Here is a 16,396-nt window from a genome sequence, read left to right on the forward strand (position 1 = left end):
CTCTCACCCTCTTGCCTTCCCTTGCCCTCCCTCCCTCTTCCTCTCCCTACCTCTTTCCCTCCCTTCTCCCTTCTCTTTCCTCCCTTCCTTTCTCCCTTTCTCCTTCTCTCCCTCTCTCTTTCTCCTCTCCCTCTTTCCCTCTCTCCTTAAAAATAAAAAGAAGTCAGTCAGTAGTCGTTTAAATAATATAAGAAAGAGTCTTTAATATCTACTTATTTATTTATTTATTTTCATTTGTTTCTGGATCTGTGTTTATTTTGGTTCATTTTTTTTCTTTTCTTTTTTTTTTTTTTTTTTTTTGAGATAGGATCTCACTCTGTCCCCTAGGCTGGAGTGCTGTGGTGCTATCTCAGCTCACTGCAACCTCTGCCTACCAGGTTCAGGTGATTCTCCTGCCTTAGCCTCCCGAGTAGCTGGGACTACAGGTGTGCACCACCACGCCTGACTAATTTTTGTATTTTTAGTAGAGACAGGGTTTTGCCATGTTGGCCAGGCTGGTCTTGAACTCCTGGCCTCAAGTGATCCATCCACCTCAGCCTCAGTCACCACACCTGGCCCATATTGTTTCATTTTCTAACAGTCTGAAGAACTTCCTTTAAGAGTTATTTTTTAAAAACTTTTAAAAAATTGAGATATAATTCACGTACAATAAAATCTACATAAAATTCACCGACCAACTGAAAGTGTCGAGTTCAATGGTTTTTAATATATTCACAGGATTGTGCAACCATTACTTCAGTGCTGCAGTCAGTTTTAGGACATTCTCAGCACCCCAGGAAGAAAACTCATTAAAGTAACTTCCCATTTTCCCTCAGCTACTCTCAAGCTTCACCCAATCCAACACAACCACCTGTCTGTCTCTGTAGATTTGCGTATTTTGGATATTTTATATAAATGGTATCATTTAATATGTGGTCTTTCGTGCCTAACTTGTTTTACTTAAACTTGATGTTTTTAAGATTCATCCATGTGTAGCATGTATCTGTACTTTGTTTCTTTTTATTGTCAAATAATATTTTATTGTGTGGACATTGCCACATTTTATTTATTCATCAGTTGGACAGTAAGGTTTTCAGTTTTTGGCTGTTATGAATAATGTTGCTGTGAACATTTGTGTACAAGTCTTTGCGTGAACACAGTTTTTTTGTGTTGAAAAGACCATTTTTTCCTCTGTTGAATTGTCTTGGCACCTTGGCAATTGAATCAGTTGACATAAATGTGGGCATTTGTTTCTGGACTTGCAATTCCGTTAGTTGATCTGTGTATCTAGTCTTATGTCAGTATCACACTGCTGACTGGGCACGGTGGATCATGCTTATAATCTCAGCACTTTGGGAGGCCAAGGCAGGAGGATAGCTTGAGCACAGGAGTTTGAGACCAGTCTGGCCAACATGGTGAAACCCCGTCTCTACTAAAGAGAACCTGTCTCTACAAAAAAATAAAAATAATAGCTGAGTGGTGCAGTGGTATGTGTCTGTAGTCCCAGCTACTCGAGAGGCTAAAGTAGGAGGATCACTTGTTTCCAGGAATTTGAGGTTGCAGTGACGTATGACAGCGCCATTGCACTCTAGCCTGGGCAGCAGAGTAGGACCTTGTCTCAAAACCCAACCAAACCAATAGACACACTGTCTTAATTACTGTAGCTTTGTAATAAGCTGAAACCTGGGAGTGTGAGTCCTCTGAGAACTTTGTTTCTAATTTTCAAGACTGCTTTGGTTTTTTTGGTGGATCCCTTGCATTTTCATGTGAATTTTAGGGTCAGTTTGTTTGTCGCTTTAAAAAAAAAAAAAGTCACAGATAGGATTTTGGTAGATATTGCATTGAATTTGTAGATCACTTTAGGGATTATTGCTGTTTTACCCATATGAAATATTTTTTTCCCATAAACGTGGGATATTTTTCTATTTATTTTGGTCTTTGTTTCAACAATGTTTTATAGTTTTCTTTTTTTCTTTTCTTTTTTTTTTTTGAGACGGAGTCTCGCGCTGTCACCCAGGCTGGAGTGCAGTGGCCGGATCTCAGCTCACTGCAAGCTCCGCCTCCCGGGTTCACGCCATTCTCCTGCCTCAGCCTCCTGAGTAGCTGGGACTACAGGCGCCCGCCACCTCGCCAGGCTAGTTTTTTGTATTTTTTAGTAGAGATGGGGTTTCACCGTGTTAACCAGGATGGTCTCGATCTCCCGACCTCGTGATCCGCCCGTCTCGGCCTCCCAAAGTGCTGGGATTACAGGCTTGAGCCACCGTGCCCGGCCTTATAGTTTTCTATGTATAAGTCTTGAACTTCTTTTATTAAATTTATTCCTATTTTCTTCTTGTTGATGCTATTGTAAAATGGAATTATTTTCTCATTTCACTTTTGATATTCATTGCTAGTTTGTAGAAAAACTATTTGTGTGTGTGTGTGCCTTGGATCCTGGAATCTTGGTAAACTGATTAGTTCTAATAGTTCTTTAGTGAATTCTTTAGTATTTTCCATATACAAGATCATGTTACCTGTGAGTAGAGGTAGTTTTGCTTTTTCCTCTTCAATCTGGATGCCTTTTATTTCTTTTTCTTGCCTAATCATCCTGATAGAATCTCTAGTACAAGTAAGTAGAAGTGGCAAGAACCGATATCTTTGTCTTATTTCTGAGCTGAGGGGTTATTTTTATGCAGTCTAAATGATCTCAGCTGTCCGAAAATGTCTTCAAGTTTAAAGGCTTCTTTTGATAGATATAGAACATTAGATTGGGAGTTTTTCTTTCAACACTTCGTGATGTGGGGTAAAGTATATTGTCTTCTGACTTTCCAGTGAGTCACTAGTCAGTCTGTTGTTCTTTTTGTTGTTCCTCCAGTGTAATGTCTGTTTTTCCCTCTGCTGCTTTCAGGATTTTTCGCTTCGTCTTTCATTTTCAGCAGCCTGACCTTGATGTGCCTAGATAATGACTTTTTTTTTTTTTCCTTCTGTTTGTCCCTCATTGTTGCTTACTGAGCTTGGATCTGTGGGATAAAATCTTTTGCTTTTGAAGATTTTTGTTCATTTTCTTTTCAAGTATTTCTTCACTTTGTTTCTCTTGTCTTTTTGGAAGGGCGGTTACTAGTATGTTAGATCATTTCATGTTGTCCCAGAGATCTCTGACACGGTTTCTTTTTGTTTGTTTCTCTGTCCTTCTAGTCAAGGTGATTTCAAGTGGCTTCCTATTTCTGTAAATTTCAGCTCACCTCACGTTTCAGCTGTGTCAAGGGAGGAGTGATTGGTCTTCTATCCCTGGCAGGACCTTAGGACCTAAGCATTGGTAGACTACATGTTCTCTTATTTCCAGGCCAGCCTTTCTGCAGCATGCTGTTTATTCTGCAGAAGTCCTCTGGAGTGGGTGGTAATTGGACAGCAGTGAGAACTAGTTTTCTATTTGGGATCCTCGAGATTCTGCCCATGCTCGGGCATTAAAAGTCGGTTTTTCCGTGGTTTTGCAGATCCTTTGCCTATAGTTGCTTTTTTCTCTCCTTACTCTATGTTCACGCAGTGCAAATGCTGCTTAGGGTTGAAAGCAGTAGCTATCTCCGGTCACCTAGGGAAGGCTAGTCCCTTTCTGTAATTCTCTTCATTTAGACTTATTTATGTCCAAATGTTTTCAGTATCTTGTAAGAAAAATAATTTACTTAGTGTCTTCTCATTGTTTCAGCAAAAGTGATGATCTTTTGTGATCTTCCACATTCTAACTGGAGGTGGAAATCTTCCATTGGAGGATTTTCTTTTTCTTTTCTTTTCTTTTTTTTTTTTTTTTAGTTTGAGACGGAGTCTCACTCTGTTGCCCAGGCTGAAGTGCAGTGGTGCAACCTCTGCCTCCCAAGTTCAAGCAATTTTCCTGCCTTAGCCTCCTGAGTAGTTGGGACTAGAGGTGTGCACCACAAAGCCTGCCCTTTTTTTTTTTTTTTTTTTTTGGAGACCAAGTCTCGCTCTGTTGCCCAGGCGGGAGTGCAGTGGTGTGATCTCAGCTCACTGCAACCTCTGCCTCCTAGATTCAAGCGATTTTCCTGCCTCAGCCTCCCGAGTAGCTGGGATTACAGGTGTGCGCCACTGCACCCGGCTAATTTTTTGTATTTTTAGTAGAGACGGGGTTTTACCATGTTGGTCAGGCTGGTCTTGAACACCTAACCTCAGTTAATCCGCCCGCATCAGCCTCCCAAAGTGCTAGGATTATAGGCGTGAGTCACTGCACCCAGCCTATTGTTTTAGTAGAGATGGGTTTCACCATGTTGCCCCCAGAGTGGTCTCAAACTCCTGAGCTCAGGCAATCTGCCTGCCTCTGCCTCCCAAAGGGTTAGAATTACAGACGTGAGCCACCACACCCGGCTTCTGTTGGAGGATTTTGAAGTAAGGTTAAAATCTTAAGTAGAAATTGTGCAAGGAACAAGTAACTACACATTCATGTAGTAATTGCTAGTGCCTATTTTAAGTTTTTTTTTTTTTTTTTTTTTTGAGAGGGAGTCTGGCTCTGTCGCCCAGGCTGGAGTGCAGTGGCCAGATCTCAGCTCACTGCAAGCTCCGCCTCCCGGGTTTACGCCATTCTCCTGCCTCAGCCTCCCGAGTAGCTGGGACTACAGGCGCCCGCCACCTCGCCCGGCTAGTTTTTTTTTTTTTTTGTATTTTTTAGTAGAGATGGGGTTTCACCGTGTTAGCCAGGATGGTCTTGATCTCCTGACCTCGTGATCCGCCCGTCTCGGCCTCCCAAAGTGCTGGGATTACAGGCTTGAGCCACCGCGCCCGGCCACCTATTTTAAGTTTTATAAAGTTTTACAAAGACAGTGACTTTAATTGGGTTAGCAAGTAGTGAAGAAAATAGTGCTTCATTCATTAATGATGGATTGGTGTTGAAAATGTATTTTATTGGACAGAGACACTAATGTAATATTTTCCGTGTGATTGGATCCTATGGAGTATAATGCAGGTTATTGTTTAAGATGAGGCTGAAATGGCTGAAGATAAATTATATTGGGCTTTGAAAAACATCCCAGATATTTATACTTTTTTCTTTAGTTTCAGAAGCCTTTGAAATGCTTTTGAACAGGCAAGTAATGTAAATATACTTTAATATTTTAGGGAGATAAATTAAGTAATAAAAGTAATGGATGTGAAAATATCTTGATTGGGGGTATTTAATTTTATTGCCTTTTCTTGTGATTTTGCCCCTCAAATCACTGCCTTGCTGGCTTTTTGATGTCTTCAAATAGATTTTAAGAAATATTCTGGGGGGAAAAAACTGTTTAGTGTAACTTTTCTAGTTCTAAGTGGAGGAGGGTCAGTCTGCTCTGAGCTATTTCACACTACTAATGGAAACCTACCTACCTAACTTTTAAAAAAGTGACTAGGCTGGGCGTGGTGGCTCACGCCTGTAATCCCAGCACTTTGGGAGGCCAAGGTGGACAGATCATGAGGTTATGAGTTTGAGACCAGCCTGGCCAACATGGTAAAACCCTATTGCTACTAAAAATACAAAAATTAGCCGGGCGTGGTGGTGCATGCCTATAATCCCAGCTACTCAGGAGGCCGAGGCAGGAGAATTGTTTGAACCTTGGAGGTGAAGGTTGCAGTGAGTTGAGATCATGCCACTGGACTCGAGTCTGGGTGACAGAGCAAGACTCCATCTCAGAGAAAAAAAAAGTGACTGATCAGAGGAAAATATTTTAGTTGCGTAAATGCTGTTTTCTTATTTTTAAAATTTTAAAATTTTTATTTATTTATTTTAGAGGAGGCGTCCTGCTCTTGCCCATGCTTTAGTTCAGGGTGTGATTGTAGCTCACTGCAGCCTTGAACTCCTGGGCACAAGCAGTTCTGGCACCTCAGTCTTCTGAATAGCTGCTACTACAGGTATGTGCCACCATGCCTGGCTATAAATGCTATTATCAGTCATAGACTTTGAACTATTTAAAAAAAAAATGCCCACAGTCCCTTGTTACATACATATTATTTGTTAGTGAATATATATATAGTGGGTGTGTATAGTTTTTCTCAAAGCAGTTTTCATCCTGCTTTCCTGTACTGCTAACATGTTGACTTGTATGGATATTTTGGTGGGGGGAAATGAGAGGTGCAGTTTTGGGATTTCTGAAGCTGAGAATTCTAATTCCAGTCGTATTACTTTATGTGGAATCTTTTTTTTTTTTTTTTTTTGAGGCAGGGTCTCGCTCTGTCGCCAAGCTGGAGTGCAGTGGCGTGATCTCAGCTCACTGCAACCTCTGCTTCCCGGGTTCAAGCGATTATTCTGCCTCAGCCTCCCAAGTAGCTGGGATTACTGGCATGTGCTGCCACGCCCAGCTGGTTTTTCTAGTTTTAGTAGAGACGGGGTTTTACCATGTTGGCCAGAATGGTCTCAATCTCTTAACCTTGTGATCCGCCTGCCTCGGCCTCCCAAAGTGTTGGGATTACAGGCGTGAGCCATTACACCTGTTATGTGGAATCTTAACCCAATTTTTTATTTCTACTATTTCTTTTATTTCTCAAGATACATTGATATAGTTCTTAGACTTTTAATGGCTGATTGGGAGGGAGGGGGAAACTAGATGTTTATATTGCTTTTTGATGAATTAATACACAATATATCTGGGTCATACGTATTTGCCTTCAACTGCTCTGTCTTTTATTTTGGAAGAATTAGTGGTGAAATCTTTATATTGAAAGTGAGTTTTTCAATTTTAAAGTTGAAAAATCATCTGGCAACATCAAGACTATACTAAAAACCAGTGAATTGTATATTCTAAAATAGCTGAAATATTATGTTTTATGTTATGTGAATTTAATCTCAAACATACAGGAAAATATCAGCTGGCAGTTTGATGGCCCTTTCCTGTTTGTTGCAATTCTTAGTTGTGATGGATGTGTGTTTGCTTTACAGGGTTGTTAATCATCATGTGGATTTTTAGAGTTTTTTAGTGTTTTTGAGGAATGACTCAGGAAATCTGATGTATTACTTGGATTCCTAACATCTTTTTTTTTTTTTTTTCCTCTTTGAGTCTTGTTTATGGATCATTTTGTACTTTTAAAATCCCTTTCTCCCCTCTCTCTCCAGTCTTATTGCCAGCAATTTTGAAGATGACTCCCATGTAGCCTCACCATTAGACCAGAATGGAAGCTTCAATGTTGTTATTAAAGAGGAACCTCTAGATGATTACGACTACGAACTTGGTGAGTGCCCAGAAGGGGTCACTGTGAAACAGGAAGAGACAGATGAAGAGACAGATGTATACTCAAACAGTGATGATGATCCTATACTAGAGAAACAGCTAAAGAGGCACAATAAAGTTGACAACCCAGAAGCTGACCATCTATCTTCTAAATGGCTTCCAAGCAGCCCATCAGGTGTTGCTAAAGCTAAAATGTTCAAATTAGACACTGGAAAGATGCCAGTAGTCTATCTGGAGCCCTGTGCTGTCACTAGAAGCACAGTGAAGATTTCTGAACTCCCTGATAACATGCTTTCCACATCTCGAAAGGATAAATCTTCTATGTTGGCAGAATTGGAATATTTGCCTACATACATTGAAAATTCCAATGAGACTGCCTTCTGCTTAGGCAAGGAATCAGAAAATGGTCTTAGAAAACATTCATCAGATCTCCGAGTGGTACAAAAATATCCCTTACTGAAAGACTCTCAGTGGAAATATCCTGATATATCTGATAGCATTAACACAGAAAGAATACTTGACAGTTCAAAGGGTTCAGTTGGAGACTTACTTTCAGGAAAAGAGGACTTGGGCAGAAAGAGAACAACTATGCTTAAGATTGCAACACCCCCAAAGGTAGTGAATGCTAATCAGAATGCCTCTCCAAATGTCCCTGGAAAAAGAGGAAGGCCACGAAAATTGAAACTCTGTAAGGCAGGACGACCACCTAAAAACACAGGAAAGTCTTTAATTTCTACAAAGAATACACCTGTAGGCCCTGGGAGTACTTTTCCAGATGTGAAGCCTGATCTGGAAGATGTGGATGGTGTTCTCTTTGTTTCCTTTGAATCAAAGGTAAGATTGTAATTTTCAGGATTCTTTTAAAGGCTAATTAGTTGCACTTGAATTGTATACTGGCTTGTAACTAACTCGATTTAGAATCTAGTTTTGTGACATCTATTTGTGAGGGTGTATGGGTGGGTGGAGTTGGGAGGGAAGTGTCTCCAAAATGTTTGGTTTAGTTAATAAGAATAACTTAAGATATTTCATTTGAATAGACTTAAAAAATTATGTCTTAGATTTCAGTTCATGATTTTTGCATAGCTGTGTTTAAAAAAAATCTTCGGGTCTTACTGGAATTATCATCATTATGGATTTTGGAAAGGCCTAAAAATACATGAAATATTTACTAACTCTTTGGCGACACTCCATTTCTTTTACCTCCTGGTTTTCTTTTCTTTTTTTTTTTTTGAGACAGAGTTCTCGCTCTGTTGCCCAGGCCTGGAGTTCAGTGGCGCGATCTCAGCTCACTGCAATCTCTGTCTCCCGGGTCAAGCCATTCTCGTGCCCCAGCCTCATGAGTAGCTGGGATTACAGGCGTGTGCCACCACACCCAGCTAGTTTTTGTAATTTTGGTAGAGACGGGGTTTTGCCATGTTGGCCAGCTGGTTTCGAACTTCTGACCTCCAACAATCTGCCTGCTTCAGTCTCCCCAAAGTGCTGGGATTACATGCATGAGCCACTGCTCCCGTCCCCAGTTTTCAATAGTAGTAGTAGAGTACCATTGGAGAACCAAATATTAACAGTCATCTTGGCCGGGCGCGGTGGCTCAAGCCTGTAATCCCAGCACTTTGGGAGGCCGAGACGGGCGGATCACGAGGTCAGGAGATCGAGACCATCCTCGTTAACACGGTGAAACCCCGTCTCTACTAAAAAATACAAAAAATTAGCCGGGCGCGGTGGTGGGCGCCTGTAGTCCCAGCTACTCGGGAGGCTGAGGCAGGAGAATGGCGTGAACCCGGGAGGCGGAGCTTGCAGTGAGCTGAGATCCGGCCACTGCACTCCAGCCCGGGCGACAGAGCGAGACTCTGTCTCAAAAAAAACAAAACAAAACAAAACAAAACAAAAAAACAAACAGTCATCTTAACTCTGCTGTCTTACACATTGACAGTCTCTCTATTCCACTCTGACTCTTCAACCAGATTATTTTTCTTTGAAATTTTTTTTTTTTTTTTTTTTTTTTGAGACGGAGTCTCGCTGTGTCTCCCAGGCTGGAGTGCAGTGGCGTGATCTCTGCTCACTGCAAGCTCCGCCTCCCGGGTTCACGCCATTCTCCCGCCTCAGCCTCCCAAGTAGCTGAGACTACAGGCGCCCGCCACCACGCCCGGCTAGTTTTTTGTATTTTTAGTAGAGACGGGGTTTCACCATGTTAGCCAGGATAGTCTCGATCTCCTGACCTCGTGATCCACCCGCCTCGGCCTCCCAAAGTGCTGGGATTACAGGCTTGAGCCACCGCGCCCGGCCTTCTTTGAAATTTTTATAGAAGCCTAGTCTTTCTTTTTTTCTTTTTTCTTTTCTTTTCTTTTTTTTTTTTTTTTTGAGATGGAGTCTCGGTCTGTTGCTCAGGCTGGAGTGCAGTAGTGCAATCTCTGCTCACTGCAAGCTCCCCCTCCTGTGTTCACACCATTCTCCTGCCTCATCCTCCCGAGTAGCTGGGACTGCAGGTGCTCACTACCACACCCGGCTAATTTTTTTTTGTATTTTTAGTAGAGACAGGGTTTCACTGTGTTAGCCAGGATGGTCTCGATCTCCTGCCTCATGATCCTTTTGCCTCGGCCTCCCAAAGTGTGCTGGGATTGCGGGCGTGAGCCACCGTGCCTGGCCTCTTTTTTTTTTTTTTTTGATACGGAGTCTTGCTCTGTCGCCAGGCTAGAGTGCAGTGGCACAATCTCAGCTCACTGCAGCCTCTCTCCCAGGTTCAAGCAGTTCCCCTGCCTCAGCCTCCTAAGTAGCTGGGACTACAAGTGTGCGTCACCACACCCAGCTAATTTTTTTATTTTAGTAGAGGCAGGGTTTCACCATGTGGACAGGATGGTCTCAGTCTCCTGACCTTGTGATCCACCCACCTCGGCCTCCCAAAGTGCTGGGATTGTAGGTGTGAGCCACCCTGCCAGTCTGTCTTTCTTAATTGACTACACAGATGTTAGATATTTAATCCCTTCTAGCTGTTCCTTTCCTCCCTTGTTAGCTGAGTAAGCTATCTGAATATAGGCAATGAGAAATGAACATACAAATTATATACTTTGAGGTCAGTGAGCTCAGTATGATATCACATTCACATTTTTTTACTTTCCCCTTTCCCCCTTGTGATTATTAAAGTAATATTAATGTAGAACACTTAGAAAATATCAAAAAGTGTGAAAAAATTGCTCCTGTTCTTCCAATTTTAGTGTAACTGTAGGCATGGACATATTTTCCTTCTGGTCTTTAATTTTTTTTAATCCAGTTTTACATTTAATTTTTCAGAAGCAATATGAACTACCTTTTTTTTTTTTTTTTTTTTTTGATGTATAGGAAGCTCTAGACATTCATGCAGTTGATGGGACAACAGAAGAATCTTCTAGTCTTCAGGCATCAACCACAAATGACTCAGGTATTATAAAATAGTATAAAATGAGTTGTATTTGTGGTTTGGGCTCCAGTAATGAAACATTCAACATTCGTTTGTAGTGTACAGTAGCTTATTTTATTACTATTTATTTTGGGAGTAGGTTACAGAGCAAGAATTTCCCAGTTGGAAAAGGAGTTGATAGAAGATTTGAAGTCTTTGCGACACAAGCAGGTGATACATCCTGGTCTTCAAGAAGGTAATAGACTGGCAACTTTTTTTTTGGTTTTCTTTTTTCTTTCTTCCCTGTTTCTCCTCTTTTTCCTCTCTCCTCTTCTTTTTGTTTTTTTCCTCTTTCTTTCTATCCTTGATTTCATTTCTTTCAGCACCTCTTTCAGTTTGCATATTTTTCTCTTCTCTGTCTCCATAATTCTTCCCTTTAGTTTAAAAACCATGTCTAGGTCTTTTTTATCCTATTATCTTATGTAAGAAAAAAATGTGTCATGGTGAAGCAAGTGATATTTTCTTTGTTCATTCTTACAACCTGGTATTCTCCTCCCGCATTTCTCATCTTAGTTTGGTTACTTTTGTTTATGTGGTTGTTTGTTTATTTGAGACGGAGTCTCACTCTGTTGCCCAGGCAGCTGGAGTGCAGTGGTGCTATCTTGGCTCACTTCAAGCTCTGCCTCCTGGGTTCACACCATTCTCCTGCCTCAGCCTCCCGAGTAGCTGGGACCATAGGTGCCTGCCACTGCGCCTGGCTAATTTTTTTGTATTTTTAGTAGAGACAGGATTTCACCATGTTAGCCAGGATGGTCTCCATCTCCTGACCTTGCGATCCACCCGCCTCAGTCTCCCAATTACATGCTTGTTTTTATAATTTTGGAGGAAGGGTCTTCCTTGTCCTTTAGTAATATATTTAGGTGTATAAATAGAAGAATACTTTTCTCTCTCATGTTTTGGCTGCAAACATCTATTTTATATATTCGATGTACCAGTGGGAAGTTAATTTAAAATTTTCATTATCTTTTTTTTTTTTAATTTTAAGTTCTGGGATACATGTGCAGAATGTGCAGGTTACATAGTTTTACATGTGCTATGGTGGTTTGCCGCACCTATCAACCTGTTATCTAGGTTTTAAGCCCCACATGCATTAGGTATTTGTCCTAATGCTCTCCCTCCCCTTGCCTCCCACCCCCCGACAGGCTCTGGTATGTGATATTCCCCTGCTTGCATCCATGTGTTCTCATTGTTCATCTCCCACTTATGGGTGAAAACATGCAGTGTTTAGTTTTCTGTTCCTATGTTAGTTTGCTGAGAATGATGGCGTCCAGCTTCATCCATGTCCCTGCAAAGGACATGAACTCATTCTTTTTTATGGCTGCAGTTTTCATTATTATCTTTATTTTATTGTAATGCGTTATCTTGGCCTTGATTATGTTGCTTAATCTTTAAAAAAACATATCTACTATGGTTATTAACATCATGATCACTACTGATTTTCCTGTTTTGGGATGTAATGAAAAATTTTAGGCCGTGCCCCAATTTTTAGTTTCTTACAAATATCTTTGATTTTAGATACACATCTTGAAGTAGTTTTTTGAGTTTTTGACTCTTAACAATTTTCAGAAGGGTGTCTAGACTATTTACACTAATTAGTAGTTTATTTACCTGAGAATCTAAACATTACAAGTTATCAAACAAAAGATTTATATGCTGGTCATTCAGTTTCTAAATCGAATGGTAATACTGAAGAATTTTTGCTTTAACGGAAGGCAGTTTGTATGACAGTGCGATCTTAAAGTGTGCAGATCCCAGTCTCAATCAATCAGTATGGGCTGATTGCTGTGGACTGTAATGGACAGTCACATCATAGCAATCTTGCAGATAACGTTTGCTGCTGTTTATTGTCAGCTTTAACGTCTACTATTTTATTTAAATAATATTCTTTTATTTCTCCCTATCTTTTTTCTCCCCTTCCTTCATTTCTTCCTATCTTTAACTTAACCTGTCTTCTCCCTTTCCCACTTCCTTTTTTTTTGTTATTTTCTTGATAATATAAAAATATTATGACATTTATATTGTGTTCTTTTAACTTAATCCCCACGTTTAAAAAACCTTAGTTCTAGAGTTAAATATATTCAGTGCTTGCAGCTGGTCCTTTTGCTCTGGTTTATTTGCCTAGTATTTGCTGGTTGGCAAAGCTTTGACTGTTTTTCTTTCTTCTATAGACAACTTAGTCAAATTTGTAATCTTTTCCTTAATGGAATGGGGTGTTCAAAGGCCAATGTTTACGGAAACTGACTAGGTACCATATATAGTGAAATTAGCCTGAATTTGGGGGGTAGAGTTGGACTCTGGTGGGGTAGAGTACAGGCACTTCTTCGAAAGGGACAACTGCATCAGTGGATTCTTGTCATATGGAAAAATGGGCCCAAAATTCTCAGGTCTTCCTATAGTTCAGTAGAAGCTGGAGTGGCTATGTGATGTCTCTGAAGTGGTGGCTGCTAATAGTTTTTTGGGCATCTAACTCAAAACTTCAAAAACACAGCCAAACGAAACATATCTGTGAGCTATTATTTTTCACCTTCTTTATAGATTCTGCATTTGGTGCAAGTTTGTATTTAATCCTAAGGTTGTTAAAATTCATTCAACTACATGCTGACATAGTTTTGTTTTTTGAAAAATAATTAAATCTGTAATCTCTCTGGTACTTAATTTTCAATGTGTGAGGTGGAGTCCTGTTTTGGATTTTTTTTATTCCTCTATTTTATTTTGGCATATTTTTCTCCCCAACCTTGACTTCCTTTAAAAAGCCATACTTGGGCCAGGCTCGGTGGCTCGGGCCTGTAATTCCAGCACTTTGAGAGGCTAAGGGGGGTGGATCACTTGAGGTCAGGAGTTCGAGACTAGCGTGGCCACCCTGTCTCTACGAAAAATACAAAAAATTAGCCGGGTGTGGTGGTGAGCGCCTGCAATCCCAGCTACTCAGGAGGTTGAGGCAGGAGAACAGCTTGAATCCAGGAGGTGGAGGTTGTAGTAAGCTGAGATCCTGCCACTGCACTCCAGCCTGGGTGACACAGGGAGACATTGTCTAAAAAAAAAAAAAAGCTAGACTTAAACAGTTTCTAAAGAATAAGTTAATTTGGCCAAATATTTGTAGTAACTGGGTGATGCCAATCCCAGGGCTCTGAAGATAAAGTATTCTAGGTTCATCTCTAAAATTTGATTCTTGAAATAATTTGTTAAATTTCAACTTAATGTCATATTTCTTTGCCCTGCTATTAACTATAATTTCATTATTTAGAAAATAGCACTTAAACTTCTTTTGAGCTGAAAACCCTTGAAAAACTAGAAAATCTTTTTGAGTTTGCTTTAAAATTGGGAAAGCAGTGTTGATTAAGCCTGGGAAAATGTTTTTATTGTTGTCGGTAGTTTTACTTAAAAATAAAATAAGGTTCTTAATTTTTCTTTCCATGGTACTATATTTTTGTTTGCTATACTAAATTTACTATATCTACGTTGGTCTGCTTTTGAAGTCTGTTAGTTTATCTGAAATTATCATCTATCTTTGCATTTTAAAAGTGTGTTCAAAGCATTTCTCCTTCATTGCTACCAAGTCAATTATTGTCAGTTTTTAAAACTTTATATTTTAGAAGAGTTTTAGATTTATAGAAAAATTAAGAAACACAGTGCAGAGAATTCCGGGTTTTTTTCTTTTTACTCATTCCTAATTCTCTCAGTATCCAGAATTTCTCCTATTAATATCTAACATTAGATTGGTACATTTGTTACAGTTAGTGAACCAGTACGGATATATTATTATTTAAAGTTCATACTTTATTGAGATTTCTTTAGTTTTTACCCAATGTCCTTTTTTTTTTTTGCATCTAAGATCCCATTCAGGATACCACAGTACTTTTAGTAGTGATGTCTCCTTAGGATCTTCCTGGTTATGACAGTTTCTCAGATTTTGTGTTTAATGACCTTGACAGTTTTGAAGAGTCAGGTATTTTTATAGATGTCCCTCAGTTGAGACTTATCCTGTCATATCAAGAGTACATACATTAAGCATGATTTATCACTATTGATGTTACCTTGATCACCTGGCTGAGATATTGTCAGTTTATTCACTGTGAAGTTACTCCCGACTCCCTGCCCTCCGTTTCTCTCCATACTGTAATCTTTGGAAGGAAGTCATTATGCTTAGCTCACACTTAATGTGCAAGAAGTTACATTGTACCTCCTTGAGTGTAGCCTATCTGTGTAAGTTATTTGGAGTTATTTTTCACCAGAGATTTATCTAGTCGTCTTTTTAAAAAATTCCCTTAGGTGAATCTCCAGCTCTACTAAAAATACAAAATTAGCTGGGTTTGGTGGCATGTGCCTGTAATCCCAGTTACTTGGGAGGCTGAGACAGGAGAATTGCTTGAAACTGGGAGACAGAGGTTGCAGTGAGTAGAGATTCTGCCACTGTACTCCAGCCTGGGCAACAGAGCGAGAGACTCTGTCTCGGAAAAAAAAAAAAAAAAAGAAATTCACTCATCAGTATGGACTCTTGTCAGTTTTAATGTTTTGTTTCGATGTTTGTTTTTTGTTTTTGAGACAGGGTCTCACTTTGTCACCCAACCTAGGCTGTAGTGCAGTGGCGTGAACATGGCTCACTGCAGCCTCGACCTCCTGAGCCCCAATGATCCCATGTCAGCCTTCCAAGTAGCCGGGACTACAAGCACATGCCACCACACCTGGCTAATTTTTTTTTGTATTTCTTTTTCTGTAGAGATGGGGTTTTGCCATGTTGCCCAGGCTGGTCTCGAACTTTTGAGCTCAGGAGATTTGCCCACCTTGGCCTCCTGAAGTGCTGGGATTATAGGCATGAGCCATATGTCTGGCCGATTTTAATGTTAATTTCATTTATGAGTAATAACAATATTTCAATAACTCCCTCTTCCTTTTTTAGTTATTTAATAAAAATGCTTTATTTTTCCTTAAAAAATTTTTTTTTTTTTTTTTTTTTTTTTAGAGATAGTGTCTCCCAGTTTTGCCCAGTCTTGTCTCAAACTCCTGGCTTCAGCCCATCCTCCCAAGTAGCTGGAATTACAAGTGTGAGCCATGGTGCCTGCAGTAAAAAAAAAAGAAATTCTGAATGTTGTATTAAATTAGTGTTTAGTGGCCAGGCGCGGTGGCTCACAACTGTAATCCCAGCACCTTGGGAGGTAGAGGTGGGCGGATCACAAGGTCAGGAGATCGAGACCATCTTGGCTAACACAGTGAAACCCTGTCTCTACGAAAAATAAAAAAAATTAGCCGAGCATGGTGGCATGTGCCTGTAGTCCCAGCTGCTGGGGAAACTGAGGCAGGAGACTGGCATGAACCCGGGAGGTGGAGTTTGCAGTGATCCGAGATCGCGCTACTGCACTCCAGCCTGGGCAACAGCGCGAGACTCCGTCTCAAAAAAAAAACAAAAATAAAAATAAATTAGTGATTAGATGGAGTTTTCCTTATAATATATGCTTTTCTATTCTATGTTTACTGCTTATATAGGTGTTTATACAACTATAAACATCTTGAGTGTACTTTTGTATTTCAGTGGGTTTAGGTAGCAGTAGGCATTTTTGGCCATATCTTAATCATAGGTGAATCTGCCTTTGCTTGAATCTGAAAGTTATCTCTTTTCAGCTTTATCTCTATGAGTCTTTTTTGTAATGACATTATAACAAATTTTTAAGAAGTAGCTTCTGATATGGTGAAATGAAGGAAAACTGTTTAGAAGTGTAGTTTAAACTGACATATGTAGACAGGATTTTAGGTTCTAAGTAGGCTCTGGTTGAATAAAAATATAAAAAGATAGTAGGGTTTTCACAGTATG

The 16,396-nt window shown here is 40.0% G+C and overlaps 1 protein-coding gene across 44 annotated transcripts in view; it reads left to right on the top strand.

Annotated features, from left to right (window-relative positions):
* Window positions 1-16,396, top strand: part of MGA (MAX dimerization protein MGA) — a 168,927-nt gene that overhangs the window by 91,597 nt on the left and 60,934 nt on the right. For all 44 annotated transcript variants that reach the window (XR_012414813.1, XR_012414812.1, XR_012414811.1 and 41 more), the window contains 3 exons: window positions 7,046-7,994; window positions 10,494-10,572; window positions 10,691-10,786. Coding sequence is in view for 26 of the 44 variants with exons in the window: in XM_065547792.2 (XP_065403864.1) it covers window positions 7,046-7,994; window positions 10,494-10,572; window positions 10,691-10,786 (1,124 nt within the window). In the remaining 18 variants the exon portion in view is untranslated. The remainder of the gene's footprint in view (window positions 1-7,045; window positions 7,995-10,493; window positions 10,573-10,690; window positions 10,787-16,396) is intronic.

This window comes from Macaca fascicularis, chromosome 7 (assembly GCF_037993035.2).
Source record: "Macaca fascicularis isolate 582-1 chromosome 7, T2T-MFA8v1.1".
Classification (NCBI taxonomy): Eukaryota; Metazoa; Chordata; class Mammalia; order Primates; family Cercopithecidae; genus Macaca; species Macaca fascicularis.